At 40.6% G+C, this 23,540-nt stretch overlaps 1 protein-coding gene across 3 annotated transcripts in view; it reads left to right on the top strand.

Moving 5' to 3' along the window:
* Positions 1-21,054, top strand: part of tox2 (TOX high mobility group box family member 2) — an 86,819-nt gene extending 65,765 nt beyond the window's left edge. Inside the window, exons 5-11 of one of the 3 annotated variants that reach the window (XR_009240435.1) lie at positions 9,683-9,949; positions 11,349-11,579; positions 15,930-16,010; positions 18,391-18,801; positions 18,878-19,026; positions 20,228-20,305; positions 20,926-21,049. Coding sequence is in view for 2 of the 3 variants with exons in the window: in XM_058632011.1 (XP_058487994.1) it covers positions 9,683-9,949; positions 11,349-11,579; positions 15,930-16,010; positions 18,391-18,801; positions 18,878-19,026; positions 20,926-20,968 (1,182 nt within the window). In the remaining variant the exon portion in view is untranslated. Of the gene's footprint in view, positions 1-9,682; positions 9,950-11,348; positions 11,580-15,929; positions 16,011-18,390; positions 18,802-18,877; positions 19,027-20,227; positions 20,306-20,925 lie in introns of all 3 variants that reach the window. The other 2 variants (XM_058632011.1, XM_058632012.1) reach the window with 2 other exon arrangements.
* The last annotated feature ends 2,486 nt before the right edge of the window (positions 21,055-23,540 follow it).

The raw sequence follows: 23,540 nt of genomic DNA, 5'->3' as shown, positions 1-23,540 counted from the left end.
CCCCCCCCCCCCCCCCCCCCCCAAGTGGAATAAATTATCTGTAATTATGCAACATTAGCCATCGTCAAGCTGTCCCCAGTGTGATATTCTGAATATGAAACAGATGATGAATGTGAGGGGACGTTATGTGTATTAGAAAGATGCAGATGCAGCCTTTAGTGCGGTCAAACTCCCAGCTATTATCTTATTATTTGTTTCGGGGTTTTTTTGGAAACTGCCTGAAGGAGGGTCAGTTCATCAGTAATGAGGGTTGTGGCACCGTAGTATTCATATTCAGACTTAATTCTGTAATTTCTTTTGTTGCAACGCTTAAATGTGGGAATTTCCTCACAAGCTCCTTATCTGCAGTCGTTGAGGTTAATTATCAAGTATTAACCCAACAGTGATTGTCATGTTAATTTGGTGGATGCCTGCGTTTTCTTTTCTTTTCTTCCTTTATTTATTTTATTCATTTATTTAGTTATTTAGGTATTAAGTGCCTGTGGCAGGTGGTCACTCTTCAGGCCTGCATATGTGAATGAAATATGAGCTGCAATGTCAACTAAACTTGTCACAGACAAGCTTTTTGGTGAATTAATGACAAGAGAGCAGAGGTGTGTTTTAATGTGTTCTCCCTCCTGATGGAGAGTCTTAGCGCACGTATTATCGCGCGTCGTACACCTGCTGGTTTTTTAAACACACATGAAAAAAAAGAAAAGTTGGACTCCAGAATAAAGCTATGCATTCGCAGAGAAAATACAGGAGCTAATATTTAGGTCTGAGGAATGATTATTATATCACCTACACAGTTGCCAAGTAGTTTTTTCTTTTTGTAAAATATTGCAATTAAATGTTTAGACGTTTTTCTTCCACTATGGACATGAAAGACGTTCTTCTCTTTGAGGCTTTGCCTTATTCTATACTTTACATTTTGATGAAGGAAAAACCCATTTCTCCTTTGAAAGACCTTCATTTTCAGGCTTTTTTTAAAAGGGATTAGAGCATCTGCTCAGAAATGATGGAATGTCTGTCGCTTTCTTACTGCACTTGAACAAGCCCAGTGATAGAGTGGGTCTTGTATTAGTTATTCCACTGTTGATTCAGGCATAGATGATTTTGAATGGTCAAGCCCATGTTTTTGAGGGTCTCTGCGTGATCTATATGAAAAGAGGGGTTTTATTAACCCCCCTTTTTCCCCCCCACTTTTTTGTGATTATATATTTTCAAATTGTCCCCTGGGCTAATGTTCCATTTTGGCATTTCACACCTCCCTCCCCCATAAATGAACCATCACAGCCATAAATCACTGGACAAACAGAGACTTGTACAAACCCTGAAAGGTTTGGAGATTTATGTAACACATTCATGTTTTCCACTTCCTCATTTTAGTACTCCACTGGTATAGCCTAGCTAATAAAAGGTCCTATTAATATTTCCTGTTGCTTAGCAACGGCAGGCTGCAAGTAATAGCATTCTGTGGAAAAATAGATGGCCGATAAGGAAAAATTCAATTCTTTTCTCATCTCCTGGGAGAAAGTGCCTTATTTCTCTGGCAATGTGATATGAAAGTGTAGTTGTATATTAAGAAATATCTTAAAAGAAGTATAGGTTATTTTCCAGTTTCATCATTTTGGATGGCTTTTTATTGCAGGCTGGGACGGTGGCTCCTCTTTTTTTTCCACTCCACCTTGATAAAGTCAATTAACCTATCAGATTAAGCGAATCAGAGGATTATGCATCAACTCACTTTCTTCCTTTTTAATCAGAAACTCCAAAGAGAGGGTGTTAAATAACGTGCGCTCTGAACTTTAAAGAGATCAACGCCGTGAGACAAATTACATTTCGTTTTATATCGCGGGTGTAATTTAAACTTGCTTTTTGTACAAATATAAGCTTATACTGTGCGAGGAGTGGTGCGCAAAAGCCTTTTCGCTAATAACGCCGCTTATCACTGTGATCCCAGGTAATAGACGGCAGTGGCAATTTTCAGTTTGATAATTTATCACGTCACGTACCAAAGACAACTGGGCAAAAGATGCTTCATCACACACACACACATTGTTGTCCTCCTCCTCCATAATGTAGATGTGATCATCTGTGTCATGGCTAAAGACACAAAGGCAGACTCATCAGCCACAGATAACGCCAGCGTTATGAAGCAGATACATAGATAAGGGATTTCTTATTACACTTAGCCAGAGGCCCCTGCTGAGATCTCTCTTGCTATGTAATCGTGTCCATATTGCACTGTGCCCTTATCTCAACCATCCATCAGCTCATTCTGCTCTCACCACCGCGAATATTTGGCCCCGAGAGTCGTACCGCGTCCTCTCACTCAGGGACGTCCTCCCTGCTGTGCCGCCAGCCACCACTTCAACATTATGCCGCCACACTGCCAGCTAATGTGTACAAGCGCGGCTCGAGCCAGGGACGATTAAAACACTTGTATGTGCAAACACGGCCCATAGTTTGTGTTGTTTTTAATGTTTCTACTGTGATATCTTCTCCTAAATTATCCTTGACCGTAAACTTACATGCAGGTGTTATCTTACAGTACAGGAGACTTACTGTAGCTGTTGCTGTGCGGGGACAATAAATCTTATGGGTAAAAGCTGCTCACTTTTTATGTGCTCCTTTCCAAAAAGTCTGGGCCATAGTTTTTTCTTCAGCCTACACATATTTAACTACTCGTGCACTGTTCCCTTGCCATGTTTTTCTTGAGATGTAATGTTTGGTTTGTTCTCCTGGTTTTAATCCACAAAGTTATGGTCAAACTGGAGTCAAAAAGCCTTGTGTGCTTGTGCCAATAAAGAGGACTCTTATTGTGAAATCAGCAATTTCAGAAGCAGACTCAAAAACTATTGTTGCGAACACTCACATAAAACAAGAAAGTGGATTAAATCTTTAATATTAAGAAAGTAATGTAAGAATAAAGTAGATATAGTTTTGTCCTGAGTGAAATTTCTCTCTGACAGGTTTTTGAAACAAATGCAAATCAGCTTGTCATAACCTTATACAGCACATACAGTACCATGGCCGGCTTCCTTTCATTCGTGTGCTCTTTTTTGTTTTTGGCTTCATTATTTCTGCATCTACATTCTATTTTTCTCTATTTTTTTATTGTTTTATATGTATATATATATATATATATATATATATATATATATATGTACACCCACACAAACACGCATACATACATACATACACAAAGGGTGTTTGACACGGCAGTCAGGAGTCTCATTAGTGGGAGCAGAGGATGCTTGCCTTCTGCTGTCAAGACTGTATGTCCCCACCGCTCCTCACAACCATCTCCTACATGTCATGTCAGACAAGGCTCTGATTCTCTGACGCTGTGCTTTGTGAGGTGAGCGCACAGAGACACGCCCGGGCTGAGAGCTGCACAAGCAAGCCAGAGAGAACAAGAGCGAGGGGGGGGGGGGTGAAGAAAAAAAAATAAAGTCAAATAAGAGAGAGAGAGAGAGAGAGAGAGAGAGAGAGAGAACTGGAGGGGGAGAGATAAATAGAGGGGAAGAGAGAGGGAGAGAGGAAATAAAAGCAAAGTAGGTTCTGACATTAGCAGTAATGAGGAACATGGAGGATGGTGCCAAGGGGGACATCATGACATTACTATCTGCAAATCAACCACTGCCTTGTTGCTCCCACAGATTCTATGTGTGAGGCGTTCAGGGTGGTACGGTACTTTTCAAACCCACAGTCAATCACAAACGAGAGCATTCTCCTGATTGTGCTTGTGCTTCCAGCTTTATTTGATTTTATTATTATAATAATAATAATAATAATAATGATAATAATAAAGGACTTCCTTCCTGTCGTTTTCCCCTCTGTGCGTGTTAGTTTTAAAGAATGCACAGCGCAAACATGAAACGAACATGTCACGCTTGGCTTTGAACGACGCAGAGTCCATTTCAGGTCGATGTCGTTAAAACAAAACAGCCCTTTCTCTGTTTTAAAGTTTGTGTCGCAACTCGTAATTGCTTCCCCGTGCTGCCACTTCTGTGAGATACTTCTACAATATTCGCTGCTTGATCACATGTCAGTGCAGGAGGTGAGCGAGCGAGTGTTTACATTTCTCTTTCTGAATAACATGTAATTGGAACAATTGAAAATCCTCTTCTTCATTTTCTTGAGTGACTGTCAAAGCTAATGCCCAGAATGAGGCTGCAATAATGTTGTGACTGAAATCAGCTGATGCTGCACGTGGATCATTTCGCGTTACATTTGAATCACAGTTGTATTTGATGAGACAACCTTATAAGTGCATATTCTTAACAGACTCGTGTTTTTCCTTAAACACCCCAGCATGCACTGCCCATCATATCTCCTCACTTAGCATCTGCCTGATGTCGCAAAGGAAGCAGAGGCAGCACTTTGCCTTCGCTTTCATACTTAAGTAGCGTGTGATTCATATATCCTCTCTCTTATTAATTCTCCTCAGCTTGTGTAAATGACTCTTCTGGGCATTTATAAGCTTGATAAACCAAAGACATGGATGAAGGGACAGAGGGGAAAGAGAAGGGGAGGGGGGGGTGAAGGCTTGAAGGCTCTTTGAGGAACGGAGTTGTTAGTACTTTGCCCTCGGGGTGAATGAGAAGTAGCTTTGAGGGCTGTGGAGCCCAGGGTTGGCTCCCCACCTAAAGGCGTGTTTACCGCCGTGTTGCACAGCGGCGGCGCTTTTGAAGGATCAGTCTTGAACGCGCCTCTAATTAAAGCTGTCATGGCTGGGTGCCTGCAGGGATAATGTTCTATTATTATAGTCATTTGTTTCAATTAAACGCTGGGTGATTTTACAATAGCAGCCGTGAACCTGTGTGAGTGAGCCATCACTCTAAACAAGATGGTTCCAGTCAAGCAGGGAGAGAGCGAGGAGAGGAGACGAGAGGAGAGGAGAGGAGAGGAGAGGAGAGGAGAAGCCTTAAAACTGGCACAGGCGTCGATCTTAGGAAGGGAAGAGCAAAGGTCCGAGTGTGGGATTAGAAATTCAGTACAGTAACTGATACCAGGTCCAAAATGTTCTTGTACATTTTACTTTACAACTATGGACTGCAGCTCTACAGATGGCTCTTAATTAAAATCTGACAGACAGAAGATTTATTTTAGATGTGGCGAATCATTTTTTTTTTTAGCACTGACTTTGCTTTATTATGATGTCAGTGTAATAAAGGTTTGAATAGCAATCAACCTGCTTATTTAAGTAATAAAACAGATGCTGCTCTGGTTTTATCATCATGAGGACAAAGCAAGGTTAGCTATTTTACTCTCCCCCCTCACTCTCTCTCTCCCTCTCTCTCTCTCTCTCTCTCTCTCTCCTCGTAGCTGTATATAGTTCTCGTTTCCACCCTTCTCTCATTTATGTGCTGGTGGTCAAATCCCCTTAGCTAAATCAAATGGTGCAGGCAATTGGAGCGGCCGTGAAACCATTTCAAAGGTAAGGTCAGCAGGAGCAGGGGAACAATGGCTTTGTGATATTCCATCTCACACACAATGTGCTACACGTAATTGGAAAGCCTTTGTTATTTGACTCCCATTTGACTATGATGTACAAGATGTGAATACAAACACGACAGGCATAATGTGGCAGAGGAACGCGCTCGCAACGAGTTTCCTGGCTCTACGTCACAGTTTGGGTCCGAATGGCTTCTCATCGCCCAAAAAGCAATATCTTACTGTCCCCTCGCTAACTTAAAAAGATGAAATTTAATGCTGAGGTCATACGGAACTTTTTCTGTATCTTTTTCATTTGTTTTTGTTTTTTTTGTCCTTGTCTTGCCGTCATTTCTTTACTTACTTTTCCCTTCTGTGCATATGTGGGACTCTAATCTCCAATTGTTGGTGGTCAAACACAACTAAGATATACCCAACAGAGCTCAACATATATATATATATATATATATATATATATATATACATATATACATATATAAACTAATGTAATGACCAACTAAATCCTCTTCCTCAGTGCTCCCCCCACTTGTCCAGCCAGTTGGATGATACCATTACGAATTAGCATACAGTACCTATGGCAACCAGCAACCTTTCATTTCATAATATTTGTGCAGCCGTCTGCTGCTCGCTTTATTTAGCTCAGGCTTGATGGTGCTTTGTGATAACTTCTTGGTCTTTCTGTCGAACACAGGTGAACTAAAAAGCACTGGAACATTTCGTAGAAGGTCACAGGGAGAAAAAAAACAAACTAAAAAAAAAAGAAACATTAAAAGTAAATCATCACAATAACAGTGTTTTAGCTCTTGTCCTCAGGGTGTTGTAGACAATGGGATTCACAATTTCTTTCACATCACTTTCTTGGAGTGCTCGGAACCCACACAGAAAGTTACGTATGATAATATAGTAATAAATCAATAACATAACATTTGAATGCCTTCGTTTGTCAGGCAATACTATCAGACCTGACTGAGGGAATAAACTGGCAGTGCAGGGACAGTAAGCAGTAGAATTCACTTCTGAAACTGTCCGTCTTTGTCTTTTGTGTGTGTAACAGACCTTCATCTGTATATACAGTATAAGAAAGAGGAAATTGGCAACAGTGATGGGAATAACGTGAAGATGAAAGGTGTTACCAACGCCGTTATTTTTCTCTACTCTTTCAGTCATTACAACTCCATTACTGTTACTGACAATAAATCATTTTTGTAGACATGTTTTTTTGTTGTTGTTTTTTAAATAATGCCAAGATTCCGTGAAGATTGCTTGATAGACGTAAACATTAGCCCTCTGCTCCGCCCCTTCACTGTCTTCCTGTAACTGAGACTAACTGAGTATTTGTACAGTGTATTTTGTAAGACTGATACTCCGACCTGTTTCAGATTAATTAGTAATAGGAATTCAAATGATGTAAATCCTTTGTTTTTTCCCGTATGACGACGAGGTGACAGTTTTGCCTGGAGGCTGTTGCTATGGAACTGCATGTGCTCTATCTATGATAGGCCATTCATGTTTGATTAATTGTTTTTCAATGCTTCCTGGTTTGTGGGAAGCGGACCCGTAAAGAGCGAAACCATGGAATTGTTTTTTTTTTTATTATATTCTATTTTTCTCTTCCTCTTTCCTCCGTTTGGTGTCTTACTTCTCTTTTTTTTCGCAGAAGCTATTTCCTTCCCTGTTTTAAAAGTGTGGCAGTGATGTTTTTACGTCTGATTGGAAGTTGGGGATCGCTGAGGATGGGGGGGAGTGTTACAGCGTGGTTATTTGAAATGCAAAAGGAATGCCTTTGTTCGAGGCTGGCTTTTGTGAGCAGCTGCTGAGGCGCAGAATATAATGTCGTGTGAATATTATGAGTTTTCAAAGCAGGCCAGAGCTTCATACAACATCACTTTGTTGTGCATTTTTATTCTACGAATCTACTGGGACCAATTATGATTAGAGAGCTGAGCTTTCATCTCTGAACCTCTACTTGTGTTTATCAAGACCTCATATGCTTGAGCCCTTTCAATTTGATGTGTTTCTTTTTTCTTTTTTTTTGCACTGCACTAATGTGTAATGTATTATTTAACTCATAAATGTTTAAAAGAGCTAACAAATGCTAGTTCATCACTTTCTGATCTGTAAAGTGCCAAACATTCCCATTTATGCCTGCATTAAAAGCATCCTTTGGTCCATGTTCATGTTGTATCCTGATGATTCTTGAGGGAAAGCTTTTGATGTAGTTATTACTGAAGATCTTAAAACGCTGCAAAGAGCAGTGAGAGTCTGATTCTTTTATCAGTCTGAAGTGTGTTCACTGTGTGAGGGTCATTCTCCGTCGCTGAGCACCACAGTTTCTTTTGGGTTTGTAAAAGGTGTTCTTCAGCATGGAAGCGTGGTGTATTTTCCTCCTTTGTTGCACATGGAGAGAAAACTAAATCCACACCAATGACTAAGTGATTGTTTTGGGGTTTGTTTTGGCTCATAAAATTGAACCATCAACCGGGCCTCAGTACCTCAAGGACCACAGAGAGTGGTACTTGTTATACTTCTGCAAGTAGAAGTCAATGAAAATGACAGATTATACCCTTAACTGCAATAGAAACGCTCCCTGGAAATTATATATCATTGTATTTAAGTGGTAATGGGCTGGTGTGTGGCATGTTGCATGCTAAAGCAATACTCACACAGTATCTGCAGAAAATTCAACATCATGATTATACAATTGTGTATCTATAGCTATAACTTGTGCAATTTAAAAAAAAATGTAACATAAAATAGGACTTCCATTGCAACAGGAACTGTGGTAAATGAATATTAGTTTTCCTTTTCTAAAAGGTGGTTGTCCAGCATGTCCTTTGCTTTTAAGGATCATGTCTGCCACTCAGGCACTTCCAGGTCATTTTCACTCATTTAGGAACCCTGAAGTAAAAAGACATTTTTTTTCATCAGTTGCCACCACTCTACAGTTTTACATACATATCCACCTCCATCTTGGAGAATCTGTTTTTTCTGGGTCCTGAGATGGAGAGATTGTTGCAGATAACAAACCAGAATTCTTCCAGTTTTCAGAAACCGTAGGTGCTATGTTCATGTAGCCCTCAGGGAGTAAATACTGTAGATGTCCTGTTTAGTGTCCGCAGTGAACTTGTACAGAGTGTAATCCTTGTTGCCTTGGACTGGGAGGAGCCTGTTTATTTTTGTGATTATATATATATATGTATGTATATATATATATATATATATATATATATATATATATATATATATATATATATATATACATATATTATTTTTTTTTGCTAATTATAATCTTGTTCAATTTGGATATGCATGGCAACTTTCAGGGTTTTCTCCATCAAGGTCAGTTGCTGAACATACTGTAGGTATCAAAACCAGCATCAGATAAACTTAGCCACAAGCCTGCAGCATGAGTGTGTGTGCCTGCCCTAAATAAAGACACTGGAGGGGGAAAAAAAAAGAGAATGTTTTTAACCACCAGCCTCAGCTCAACTGTGACCAGTATGAGGATTTTTGGTTTGTCTAGTTTCCAGCAGACACATTTCCCTCTTTACAACACATCTCAATTTCTGCAAGATGGTTTGTTCTTAATTTTATGTTCATGGCAGGGAACAACCAGTCGTTGTTGTCGTCTGTATTTTTTCCCCCCTTTTTTGTAAACATAATATCTCAATGACACCTTCTAATTTAATAAAAACAAAATTCACTTGGACTCATGGGTGTGATTACGGTGTCTTGGTCACAGATCAACGCTGCTGTGATGTTATTTTCTCTCGTGAGTGTATCGAGAACCTTTTGAATGAATTTCCCCTTTTTACGTTCCACATTCACAACTGAACTGAATAGATTTCGGTGGACAAATGTCCAAAAGACCCTTTAGACATTTCATTACTTCTGGCAAAAACATTTATTTGGACTCAAGGATGAACTTGTTTTGATGGTTTTGGTGGTCAAAGGGTTTTGTGACCTCACTAAAACCTCTTTTTATTTATCTTAGGAAGACCTTGAGAGAATCTTTTTTACTCACTAAGGTTTGGGTGACCAATGGTCCAGGTCCCAAATATCAAACTCCTTCACCAACATTATATGTTCTGGGGAGAACTCTGAAGACTTGAGTTGCCTCGGTCAGCAGAGGCAGAGCACCTTTCCTTTTAAAGTAACTGCATATTTAGCTGATTGGCAAACTTTGATCACTATGAGTGGAAGAGAAGATAGTAAAGCTGGTGTTGTTCTTTCACCCCAGATGCAGGAGATGGCTTTGCAACACCACCAACAGCAACACCATCACCAGCATCGAGACGGCGCTCATTATGAACCTGCCCATAACCACCCCCTGATAAACAGGTCACCTCCGATACTGTCCAACCCCATGAGTGCACTGTCTCAGCTAAACTCTCAGGTCAGCCGCGGTGCACTGCCTCACGGCTCCCCCTCACCTCCTGGAAGTAAATCAGCCACACCCTCCCCCTCGAGCTCCAATCAGGAAGAGGAGACTGATCCTCATTCGAAGGTACTGATGTGGCATCGCTTCTCTGGCTTGTAGTTGTTGAGTAGCCGCCGCGACGTTGGCAGTGGTAATCAGGATGGTTTGCATGTAAAAGGCAGTTAAACAGGAAAATAAGGAGAACAGTAATTGTGTGGGTTTTTTTTTTTCTACGGTCGCCTTAAAAAAAGAACGCAGTCTTGTTTGAATAGCTCTGCTGGAATAAGGGGTTGTTTTTCCTTTTGTCTATGTAATGGTGTGGTGCAGTGCCCTGTCATATTAGAAAAGAAAATTATAGTTCATGATTGCATTCGGTTTTATTTATTATTCTTTTCACTGTGAGCAGCACATTGAAATCCAAAGTGAAATTCAGAATGAATTAAAAAAAAAGAAAAAATCTAGTCCATGCCACTCTTTTTATTTTTTTTTATTTTATTTTAGAGCAACGTAATTTCACCCTCAGACAAATTCATTTTTAACGACATGAGAATGCTTTTCCATGTTGTTGTTAATGCACATTTCTTATTCTGAAGTGAGACGACGTGCTTTGTGTTCAAGTGTGAGGTGTATTTTAATTAGCCAAACTACTCACAAATGCTGTCATATGCAGCCTTCCTATTTGAAATGAAGCACACGTGTATTTAAATAGGAGGAGAATGACACTTGTTTGCATTCATTTGGTTTCCATAAATCTGCGAAACTGCTTCCATAAATTGCATTCGAACAAAATATCCCAGTGGATTTGCTTTATTTCTATCAGGGGAATGTGAGTGTATAATTTAATCGGCCACAACCACAGTGTTTCACATTCATCTGCGTATTTAAATGGCGTGGTTGCAGTGATAGTATATAACAATAGGGAGATCCTGCAAGTTAAAAAAAAAATATATATCTATATATTTCCCATGCTTATACATCTCCGCCGTGCCTCTCACTCTGCACGTGAATAAAAATGATTAGCATCTCTCCTATCAGTAAGTAATTCCATTTGCTCTCTCCAATTCATTCAGATGCCACATCAAAGCCAGAGCAGATACAGCAGGTGATTTAAAATTCCTCTCACCCACAGCATGAAAAGTCAGAATTTATGACTTGCTGAACAACTGAAAAATAAACATTTGAAAGGGTTTGATACATTCAACTAACGGGTTCATTTGTTTATTTATTTATTTTGACAAAGTAAGGCAGAAAAGAAAGTCAGAGTTTGACTGTCTGTGAAACATTGCTGCAATATACCAACAGCCTGATTGAATTATGGATTTAATGAAGTTTACATGCTTCACCCACAGCCTCACTCTTACAAGCGTTCGTCGGCGATGCCATTACTCGGCCTGAATGCACTTGCATTGTTCCACCTTGTTTCTGCACTGTCAATCAGCTGTTTTCGTTTTGTCTCTTTCTCTGTGTGCGTGTTTGTCTTCTGTAGATCACGGGCGAGAAGCGGCCATCTTCAGAGATGATGAAGCCCAAGCCCAAGCCCCAAAAAAAGAAGAAGAAGAAGGATCCCAATGAACCCACAAAGCCCGTGTCGGCATATGCATTGTTCTTCAGAGACACCCAGGCGGCCATTAAAGGACAGAATCCCAACGCCACCTTTGGTGATGTGTCCAAGATAGTAGCCTCCATGTGGGACGGTCTGGGAGAGGAGCAGAAACAGGTAAAGTGGCATTTTACATTAACCTGTAACTGCCAATGACTGAGACTCATGATGCATCTGTTGTTTTGCTCGTGTAGATCAAGTATTAACCCTTTAATACAGAGTGTATATATCGCTGACAACACGTTTGCACCGGCGCACTTTGCATTACCGTAGTTTGTGTTACCGTTTTCTGAAAGCTGAGAAGTTGCACGTCAAAGCCACCATGTGCTTATTACCATAGTGTCACTCCGGAGAATAAGTGCCTTTGTCATCAGAGAGGAGAGAGTTGGAAAAATGCCTGAGCATAGTTAGCATTTTTTGGCCTGTTTTTGCTCATTGAGACAGAGACTCAAGAAAAGGTTATTGTACATATGTACAATTACAATATGTACAATATGTACAACTGCAGTGTTTTATTTCTCTAAAATCAATTTCCATGTTTTGTTTAAAGTGTTAATACATGCAGTAAATTGTAAATAACTGCCTGATATTCAAAGTTATTCTGGAAAAAACCCTAACCCATGCTTGATTGTATATTTAAACAGGAACATCATTGTCAAAATTGAGACCATTAAATGGCTCATTTTCCCAGAGAAAAAAGCAAAGTCACCCCCTGGTGGCCATTCAACACACTCCTACTTCCTGTTTAGCTCCAGCTGGCAAATTCAAAGGCTATGTCCACTTTGTATATACTTTCTATTAGAGCTGCTCGTTTATGGAAAAAAAAAAGATTTCAAACGATTACTCGTTGACTTGTATTTGAAACAAATGTAATTTATTGCACGTAAAAAAAAGTGGCTTTAAACAGGAAATTTGAATGAACCTTTTAAATGTACTTATTTAAAATAAATAAAACACAGGGTTCCACTGAACGCCTGTGTTCTATGTTAGCCGGATGACGAGCGGAACAGGAAGTCAAACACCATTGCAACATTAAAAACGTCTTTTTCAGAATAAAAGCCACCCCTTGTAACCATTCCGGACCATAATCGTAATTGAAAACAAGGTTGGATTACTTGCCTACTAGAGAATGATTCAATCTGTACATCTATGTTCTCTAAAGAAAAAAATACTACAGCGTGATTAAATGATTAAAATAGATTGTTTCAGCTCTAAGTGCATTAATCTGTATGACATATATAGCGTCACATTTAATAATAATAATAGCAATAATAATAATAATATCCTCAAAGATGTGAAAAGCCATAGACGTCGTTTTTTACCAAAGCTTGACCTGTTTTTATGGAGCTGCTTTAAACCACAGCTACATTCATCACAACATTTATTTATTTTTTCGATTTATTTTAACATTCCAGCCCAACAGACAAAGTCAATAAGGTTCCTGTGTGTTTGTGGTAAGAAATGATGGTGTGAAATGAATGGAAAATGAGACAGTCTGATGACCATGCGCACACTCATATTTTTAGGATATCCAGCCTATTGGCTGTCAAATAAAAGCACCTGTCTTCATGACAAAGTGCAGCCCATTCTCCTCAGCCTCAGCCACTGTCGACGAGACCCCATCTAGCATGTGTGTGTGTGTGTGTGTGTGTGTGTGCTTTTCTCCCACCAAACCTACTTTATACGCTGGACTTTGGAGGCCGCCTGTCCCTTTTATTTGCAGTTAATTTTTGCTGCCTTCACCAGGGCTCTTCACCATGAATCTTCATTTCGCCACTGACACCCTTGAATGTGAATTCCTCATTTCCTGTCCTTTTATTTATATCTGTTGCCTGGTGATTTGATCATGCTGGGAATACAAGATTAGCAATTGCCTTGTCCTTGGTTTTGCCTCAAGGACATCTGCTCCTGAAATGTTATTGTTTGTGCTTCTTAACTCTTTGTGTCTTGGCCCCATTTTTTTGACTTAGACTTTGTATTCTAGCTGCAATTCTCTCTCTCTCTCTCTCTCTCTCTTTCTCTCTCTCATCCTAAACGCATTTGTCCTTCACAGTTTTACTTGGGAACAGAGGAGAAACTAACAAAAGGGCATTTCCACCATTATAAATCCATCCGTCCATTTGTTGTGCCATTCCACAGCCAATTTTGTGATTTGTTTCTGCGCCCATGTGTTTAATCAAACACGTCACCTCGCGAGACAGATAATTAACTTGAGGTAATGATATCATTATGGACCGAAATGTACCACCGCGTCTGGGCAATAACGCTATAATCGTTCTAATTATTCTCGCTGACCAGCACTGTCACCGATGCCACCGCAAACCGCTCCGCTGGACAAACAACACGGCTAAATCTTCTCGTTTGAGTTTCTGCGGGCTGTAAATAAAATATAGTTTAGACGTACCACGGCGTGGTCTCATGCCTGGAACACTTTGAACGCACCAGCTTTAATACCCATATCCACCCCTGTTCTTGATCAGTCAGTGTATACACTGTTATAGCTGTCACGTCATCCCTGTAGGAGCAATGAGGTGCGTTCTATAATATCACAGTCAGACGCTCTGGAGCCATGCAGGAGCACCATAATGTAAACATAACCCTTCCCCTATACACAGCTTTGTTTTAACTAGGACGTGGCCCCTGTTTCCAATTACCCTCGCTGCACTGCTTTTCAAACACACAGAGTGCATGCTCGTTTCATGGCTGCGTTTTAGTCAAGAAACAGCATTTCAGTGCAGGTTCGGCTCAGAGCAAACAAATTGTGTTTCTTCTTCTTTTTATTCATATTAATGTCCATATTTTTCCTTTTTATTAAGACGTTCCTGCGTGCAGCTTTCGTGCTGTGCAGCGTTTTTCTTTTTAATTCCCCAAAGGGCCGTGCTTTATTGTGTAAGATCAATGAGGTGTTTGCGCTGCGCGATCCCTCAAGGTGACTACATGTTAAAGCTGCCGCAGAAAAAACAAAAGAACATTTTTACTGTTTTTGTTATTAAGATTTCCAATTTCCAGTCTTTACAAAAAAAGTGTGTGTGTGTGTGGGGGGGGGGGGGGGGGGGGGGGCGATGATAATGAACTTGGGGAGGAGGGGAGGAGAGACCTTGTTATCTTACTATGTCTGCTGTGTTGTAGTAGGGGATAGCAGGTAAAAACAAAACAAAAACACTGTTCATTTGTTCTGTTTAATCAGAATCAGACACATTTTATTGCCTGTGATGACAGAAAATCATCACAGCGTTCAGTCACTCTCAAATATACACATTTATAAGTACACAGCATAGAAACAAGGTAACATAAACATACCCCACAACATCATCCTGCTCTGCTACAAAGAATTTTCTACTTTTCAATTTGTAATTGCCTCCTCTCTCCTCCTCCTCCTCCTCCTCTCACCAGTTGCTCAGTCGTCGGGGTAATCACTCTCGTAAGTGTCGGCAGGGTGCAAAGTTATTGTCTCCTGTAATTAACTGGTTATCAAACAAGAACATTTCATTAAGGTACAATTAGGGGCTAATTCAGGCGGGACACCTCTGTGTCAGGATTGCGATGGAGGCATACGCTCTCTCCCACCGCAGCTTTGTTATTTTTAATTCACACTGACCTGCGGCCTCTGACGGCTTCAATTGCTAATGAATCCTCTCACTTTGGAATAATTAGACATCCTTAGGCATGGTAATTTATTTAAAAGTATCCGTCATTGTAAGACTCATTAGCTGTGTTACATTCATTTGAAATGAAAGTAGTTTGGGGGTTCATTAAAGTGGCAGCGTCCATCAATATTTAAGGGGTGAGTGGTGAGGTTGTCACTTCTTGTTTGGTTTTTTTATTATTTATTTTCTTAATTCATTTTCAAATATGTGTCGTCTGTTTTTGTTACCAAAGTCTGGTGGTTCTCCTTGTACGACGTATCTGAATGATACTGTAGGAGGGGAATAATTGCAGTGTAAATAGGGATTGAGTGTTTGAGCGTGAGATTATATCCATCTTCATCCTTAGTTTGTTTACTCTGTGTGTGTTTATTGACGGCATATGTTAGCTGCTGCCTGCCCGTGTGTTTTCGCCAACACGTGAATGCTTAATGGTTATTCTATCCCCACTTTTTCTGAAAACAAAACGACCCCCGAGCATGGAGCCTCAGACGCCGATCAGTAATCGTCAAACTCCGTTTTCAGAATTATTCTGCACCAGCTTTCTTGTGGGACATTTTTTTTGAAGCCATAAATGTTTCAGGTGCAGCAGCAGCAGCAGCAGCAGCGTTCATGTAGATGGTCAGAGCTTCTTTGACTCGATAACTTGAATTCGTCTCATGTGTTCTGCCACCACAGGACACACTGGCAGGTCACACAATCACAACCATGACTCCCAAGATCTCATCCACATCAGTCAGCACGGACCGCAGGGTCATTTTAGCCTTTGGCATCACCTTGTAATCAATTGTTGTTGTTGTTGTTGTTGTATTTGCTCCTGCAGAACTACAAGAGGAAAACAGAGGCTGCAAAGAAGGAGTACCTGAAAGCCCTGGCCGCCTACAGAGCCAGCCTGGTTTCCAAGGTAACTGTGGGGGGTGGGGTGGTTGGGTGCGTGGGGGGGGGGGGTCACGTCTTTGATATACATGGGTCAGCGGCGATATAAGGGATGATAAATTAGACACAGAATTCCTCTCACTCTTATTCCATGGAAAGGGTCCACTTACTGCACTGAGGGGTGTGTGTGTGTGTGTGTGTGTGTGTGTGTGCTCAGAGGACAACAGTGAAAATTAGGCCTCAAACACACCCAATTTGCAACCTGGGGAGGAATAAAAAAAGTAATGTGTGTGTGTGTGTGTGTATATGAGAGATAGAGCGAGAGAAAGAGCACGTTTGTGAGCACATTTAAGAGCACAAGTGGACATTGCCTATCATTTGCTGTCCTCCCGGTGTGACTGTCCTCCCCGTTGGACCACTGATTCCGCGGTAGAGGGCTACTCAGACCCGCCTTCCATCCATCTTTGCTGCGGGTCACTCGGGTTGAGAACATTCATGCATTTCTAACGCCTCGTGTCAACGTCTCATCATCCACATTGTAGAAGGTTTTTGAGAAGGTGAATAATAATGTATCTTGAAAGCCCCATAAAAGTTATCCCACTATTGGGGTTGTTTCTGCGGGGCCATTTCATTCCTCACTTTTCCCTGCATTGTTTTCTCAACACAGTCCTAAATTACATTAGCATATACCAAGCCCCCCCCCCTCCTCCACGTCCCCCTCCCCCCGGGCCTCCTCCCCCCTCCCTCCGGCACAGCGCCACACTTCCTCTCACGCTTATGGGCTGAAAACAAGCACCTTGATTTAGGCATGAATGGTTAATTCATCAGCCTCTTCACCGCGGCATCATTTCAACCAAAAGGACTATTCTCATCTCTTGTCTTTGGTGGTGCAATTAGACATTCACGTCAGAGCTTCTATAGAGAGACTTGATTGATACTATATGTTGGTAGATTGCCAGTCAAAAAACTTACTGACAAAAATAAACCTGCAAACCCACCCCACCCATTTCACTCATTCAGTAGCAGCCAATCAGAACGGAGAGCCGAATCCCACGATTCCACACAGCTCTCTCTCCTTTAATTACCAATGAAGGAGTCTTTTCAAAGTGAATTGGATTGGATGGAATTAGAGGTAATTGGAGCATCATTTGGAGGATTCACATCTTCAGTGTGCACCTGTTGCCTTTTTGTTTTGTGACACATGTCAGTTTGTGTTATAGAAGTAGGAGGGGGGTAAAAAAATGGAAGTTTGATTGCACCATGCTGTGTGACAGTCGTGGCGTTTATTTGATTCCAGAAACTTGTACAGAATGGGATTTTAAAAGACTTTTAAAAAGTCACCGATTTAATAAAGTCTTCAGTCCTGCATACAATGTCTTTTAATTAACAATCATACACGCTCATCATATAATTCATATTATATCATAGTTTCCTTCTCACCCCGTGCAACATTTCAAACTAAATCTCATTTTGAAAAATTCATTTTGCAACAATTAAAACACAGTTACACGTATGACACATGATACCAACATGTGACACATTGAAAAGTCATGACATATCGTACTATACATCCAGCAGATATCAGCAAAACCATTTGGATTCAGCGACATGGTAGATAAATGTGTAAAGTACAGACACGAAGAGGGACTTAGAAGAAGTTGGTGTTGTGCCGTTAACACATGCAGAGCGGTCAGGGAGATACTGTGAGCATGCCTCAGAGTGTGCCACGGGTTGGGAAACGTTCTCTGCACAAACTTTTATTTGATTGTGGTTTTGAGTTTGGCTGAGGTAGGCTGCTAAACCAGGCCATACTACAACAGAACACAACAGAATTGAAATCTGCATAGAAAGTTGAAGAACCTGCAGAGTAAATACGTAAAACTTGACCATTAGAATGAATAGTGCTTGGTATAGTATATGGTGCTGTACAGCCAAATGTTTCAATTTATTGACATGTTTTAATCGTTTCGCATCGCCAGCTGCTCCTCTGCCCCCTCCTCTAAGAGGATTGTCTTTGTGGGAATGAGGAGGTGCAGTAATAGACAATTTAATCTCGTGTGTCTCTATCATATCAGCTCTATCAGCTGTTATGTGCGTGCTTATAGCTGTCAATTATATCTCTATATACATATATAGATATAATTTGAGTATTTTCAGCTGCTGCACATACAGCATATGCTCCGGGTCAAAATACTGTGCGATACTGTGACAACTTCAGATTTACAACGTCACATGTTTCTTTTATTTGTAGGAGCCGCATTAGCTGCAACACAAGGCGACAGCAACACTTCCTGAAGTCCACATAATTTGAACCATACAAAAATAAATGAGCAGGATTATCCTAGAAGGCTGAAGATACTAAGATTACCGTGAACATAACCATATTCCACCTCCTCTCTCACATCTAGACATGTCATGATCCAGTGGACACAAAAAGTGCCCAAACAAGCCAGGCCTCTCCACACATGATGTCAGCCAACCCGCCCCTGTACAGCGTGCCACCTCCTCCACAGCCGTCGTCACCCTACCTGGGGCCCGGGGCCTTCCCTCTCACCGACCTGCAGAGCTACGCGGGACACGCCCCTCGCCACACCCTGTCGCAGACGCTCAGCCAATCGCAGATTCTGCCCAGCATTAGTGCCTCTCCCCCTTCCTCCTTCCAGATCAGCCCCCCCCTTCACCCCCACCAGCAGCTCTCCCTGCACCAGAGCTCGCTCCTCAACCAGCCTATCCGCATGCAGCAGGTCCAGTCCCAGCAAATCATTCCTCACCAGATGGGGCTGCAGGCCTCTCTTCACTCCCCCCCTCATGGGCAGCAGGTACCGTAACAAACCGAGACTCACGTGCACTTTCTATGTCAAGACGTGTCAGGTTAATTTTCTTTTCTTTCTCCAGGGTTTTTCTCACCTCCAGTCAGAGTATCAGAAGAGCATTGGGGGTTCCCAGTCTCCAGGAGCCCCTGGCCCTGGTCCTGGTTCTGGAGTGGCTCAGAGCCATGACTGGGACAATGAATACTGCAATCGGGAGTGTGGCAACCACTTCAGGTCAGTGCAAATACAGGAGATGCTTCCATTTCCGCATCCTCGGGTCAGAGACTGGGTTTCAACAAAGAAATATTGTTCCCTAAAATAGCAGGATCTTCTATAATGTGTGTTGTGACATCTGGCCACATGAGTCTCAAGGACTGTTTCATTTCAGATTTAAAAAGCTTTGTTTTGTTTCTCGGTCGTAACAGACACGTCCCTCACTGAACTGACTTCAAATTGAATCAGAAATCAACCCTGGCATTCTTGAGTGACACATGGGAAGGAGGCAATTAACTGACCTTTATCGTAAAAAAAAAAGTAAAATACATGTTTATGGGACTATGTAAATATTTTAATTTCACCTTTCTGGATAAAGCTCATATGTGAGTCATTGTGACCCCCCCCCCCCCCTCAGGAAAAGCCATGTAGTGTCATCTTAGTCATCTCTCACGCTGCGTTCACAATATGAGCATTGAAAGCTGTCAGTTACAGAGCGACAGCTGGAGAGGTAATGGTGAGATAATAGAGCTTGTCATGTGTTTGTCAGACGGCAGTAAAAACAGATGTTCCTCACACGAGTTTTCACTGTTATTATATTAAAAGGCTTTGGCAGGCTGCGTCGTCCTGTCCACTGCAGGGTAGAAGCACGAGGAAATGTTTCATTTATCAACACGGGGTGGTGAGAATATTGAAGATTGTTAGAGTTTAGCGTTTAACTGTGGCCATTTAAGAATGACGCTAATTTGCATATAAAGTATCTTGAGGGGATTCTTTCAAATTTGGTCAGAAGGATGAACTGCGTTACATAAAAACAAACACAAACACACTTTGACTTAGATTTTTGGGGTCAAAAGGTCACTGGTTAGGGTTACACACCTATTTTGCTCTATGAAGTCATTATTGTAAGAATGCGTCGAGAGACTGCTTCAAATTCGGCACGAGTGTCCACTTCAAAGCTCTAAGTAAAGGTGACATGTGTAAAATATGTGACCTAACAAGTGACCTTTAGTGTTTTACTGCAATCACAGTTCAAAACATTGGTTTCCAAAACATGGAAACACGGCAGTGGAGAAATATCATGTGATTAGAGAAGATGATTGTTTATGTTGAGTGTCCACAGAAGGAGAAAGAGTATTCCCTGTCTTGTAGAAAATGTATTCACAAACATCTATGTTCAAACCTATTTCCCACTTCAGACCCTCAATTTTCTTCTCCTTAGGTTGAGACGTCTTTGAGAGGTGTAGTGAGGCTTTTTAGGTTTGCCTAAAGCCACAGTTGCCCTAAATTAGCAGCATTGGTAATTATCAAAATCTTTTTTTTTGTTTATGTTTCTGTAATGGTTAAATCACCAGTGATAGTTGTAATAATAAAATATTAAATATATATATTATTATTGTTATCCATGAATTTTTAAAGAGTTTGTTTTAAAGAATTGTAAAGCAATTGTGATGTCAAATTATAGTTATTTACTTGCATTCCTGAACAGAAAAAATAGATTTAGTTGTTGAATGTTCTGCTATAAACAGGTGAATTCAATAATAATAACAGTAACATTTTTTAATTTTAATCAGGTTTTTATAAAATTGATGTTTTCTCCTCTCTATGACAGGTGGTCTAATACACTCACTATATTAAGCACGCTATGTTAAATTAAAGTAATTGAAGTGTACATATCCGCTGATGATAAATAATTATGTTATGACCTAATACAATACATGTCTTAGATTTGCAAGTCATATCCCAAATTGTGTATTGTGGCCTCTTGAACATTAAACTCCTTATAAGCTAAGTTACATTTTATATGATTCTGTATGAGCCTTTGTATTTGAATCCTTTTTCCTTTTCTCCTCTTCAGGAATTTAATCTAACCTGTACCTCTGTTTTTCTCTGTTTCTCTGTGTGTGTGTGTGTGTGTAGTGGCAGCATGATAGGCAGGGACAAGCCACTCTACCTCACCTGAAACAGAAGATCTCTGTCAAACAAAATACAACGCAGAGGAGTCTACTCTCACCCCGACCCTCCCTGTCACCCCCCCCCCCCAAACCCTCTGATGCACACACACACACACACACACACACGCATACAGTGCACACTTAACACGCAAACACGCACACAATGCCCACATTCTGCCTCCCGAACACCTTTCTTTTGTCAGTGTAACTATTCATTTTCTCAGTTTCTAGAAGAATTTGTGAGCAGAGTTTTTTGACTAGATGACTACTGTCTGTACCACTTAATGTATTAGCAGTCCTCTTGCTGTTTAAATTTGCCAAGCACTTATTATGCCCTTACCCTCCCATCCTTTCTCTCTGCTGTGTGCCTGTGCCCCCTCTGATAAAGGCTGGGCTTGTAGAGCACTCCTCTCCTATATGTCACCATCAAAGTCCCCCTCAGGGACCCATCCAGCTTTAATTAGAATAAGAAGAAGAAAAAACAACTACTATTCCCCTTCTTTAATCATTTTAATTTCCTTTTGTATTATTGTTTTTGTTTTGTTTTTTACCCCATTTTTGTTGTTGCCATTGTTGATGTCGCTGTTTTATTTATTTCTGGCTTGCAAAGTTGTTTCTTTTTTTTATTTTTTTGCCAATAAGCGTTGGGCCCTGTACTGTAGAGAAATATTAACTTCTAGTATAGGTTCAGCACAGGTCTTGATGTTATGGAAGATTTGCTTAGGGGGCCTGCAAATGAATACAAAAATGCTTGGGTGGGGGAAGAGAAACCAAACAAAAAGAATCTTTTTTTAATATTAAAGACCGGTTTCGGTCTACTGAGCTGTCACAGTGTGATTGTAAATATCACTTTTATGGGATCAGATTGGGAATTGAAAGTCTGCATAGATTTGTTTCTTCTTTAATATTACATGTCATTGGGTGTGTGAGTGTGGGTGCGTGCGTGTGCGTGTCTATGTCGGAATGTACCCCCATTCATAACGCACGACGGAGCCCGAGTGTGCACGCGCGTGCACGCGGACACATGCGTGCGCGCCAGTGTTCGAGTCCTCCTCGTGAATTTTAACAGCCTTGTGCAGCTGGATTTCAGAGGAGTATTTCACACTCTCATTCTTGCATTAAATCTGTGCTCACTGGTGTGTTTTTTTCCAATAAAGTTCAATCTAAAACTGAATACACAATATGTGTCCTGCAGATCATTAAATGGGAAAAGAGCCAGGTGAGAGATAGAGAGGAAGGATATAGAGAGAGAGAGAGAACGAAAAAAAAGAAAATGCTGGAAGATAAAAAAAAGAGATATAATGTTGCAGATGCAAAAAAGAAAGAGAGATATTGTTTCAAAATGCCTTCCCTCCCTCCCCCACTCTCTCCCTCCCTCAGTCCCTCTTCTCATTTTGTCTGACCATGATGTAAATTTTGTCTCCTCGACATGCAGAAGTGAAGTAATGAAACATGTGACTGGAGGCGTCACATCCACATTACGGTGATTTTTATTTTTATTTTGTTTTTGTTTTATATAAGTTCTTAGTCGGTGTTTGGTTGTGTTGATGATCTCATCTTTTTAACTTTCGTGTGATTAACAGAAACGCATTCTGCTGACAAAGACGTCTGTTTTTATCTCTTTACTGTAGCATAACTTCGGTTTTAGTTGTTACAGGACTTTAACAGCTTGAGTTGTGTAAAAAAAAATAATAAAAAAAAAATAAAATAAAATAAAACCTTGCCAACTGTAGTTATTTTACTTGTAAAGCCAGTAATGATAAATATTTTAAATGGTTATTGATATATTGTTTTCACTAGTTGCCCATCAGCCATTTGACATGTTTTCTTATTTATAAAAGAAATTTAGCTCACTTTTGCTTCTTACAATGGAGGTGTATTTTTATTCTTATTTTTTATTATTTTTTGTTTCTTTTGGTTTGATAAGAATGACAGTGACCACAATAATGATTATTTCCTTATTATTCTTTCTACATTTTTGTATGCTGCGCCTTTCCTTTCCTTGCCAGCAGCATCTGTTTGTGTCACAATGCTTCTTTAATTTCAAATCTGCATAATAAAAAAAAGTTAAAAAGTGAACATGCCTGATGTCGTGTAATTTCCCCGCAGACTTTCTCTCTTTTGCGTCCAACATTTTAATGAGATGGATGATCACACTTTTTAAAAAAAGACATGGCGATTGTTGCTTTAAAGAGCCACTCACACCCCCAACTTCCCTGTACCTTACAGTGCATTTGCACTTAAGAGGGTCACATTTGTATCCTATATTTATATTTAGCTGAGGGCTACAATGGTATTACCTAATTAGCCATGGATTCAGTCTACAGCAGCCAGCATGGATATTGCCAATAAACTATCTGAACAAACAAGAGAGCAGATGCGAGAAGACGTGAGAAAGTGGTGCATCGTAGGCGTCTAGTGTGAGATAAAGAGAACAGAGAAATGCAATGTGCACACAAATTCAGGCAACTGTCCAAGTACTGATTTTACCCCAATTGCACACGTCTTCTTAGAGTCTCTCTAAAAGAGAGAGAGAGAGAGGGAGATGGAAAATGAAGGAGAGATTGAAATGGAACTGTC

This window comes from Solea solea, chromosome 6, assembly GCF_958295425.1.
Source record: "Solea solea chromosome 6, fSolSol10.1, whole genome shotgun sequence".
Lineage (NCBI taxonomy): Eukaryota > Metazoa > Chordata > Actinopteri > Pleuronectiformes > Soleidae > Solea > Solea solea.
The sequence above is the reverse complement of the archived record's forward strand: the minus strand, read 5'-3'. Positions and strand labels throughout refer to the sequence as shown.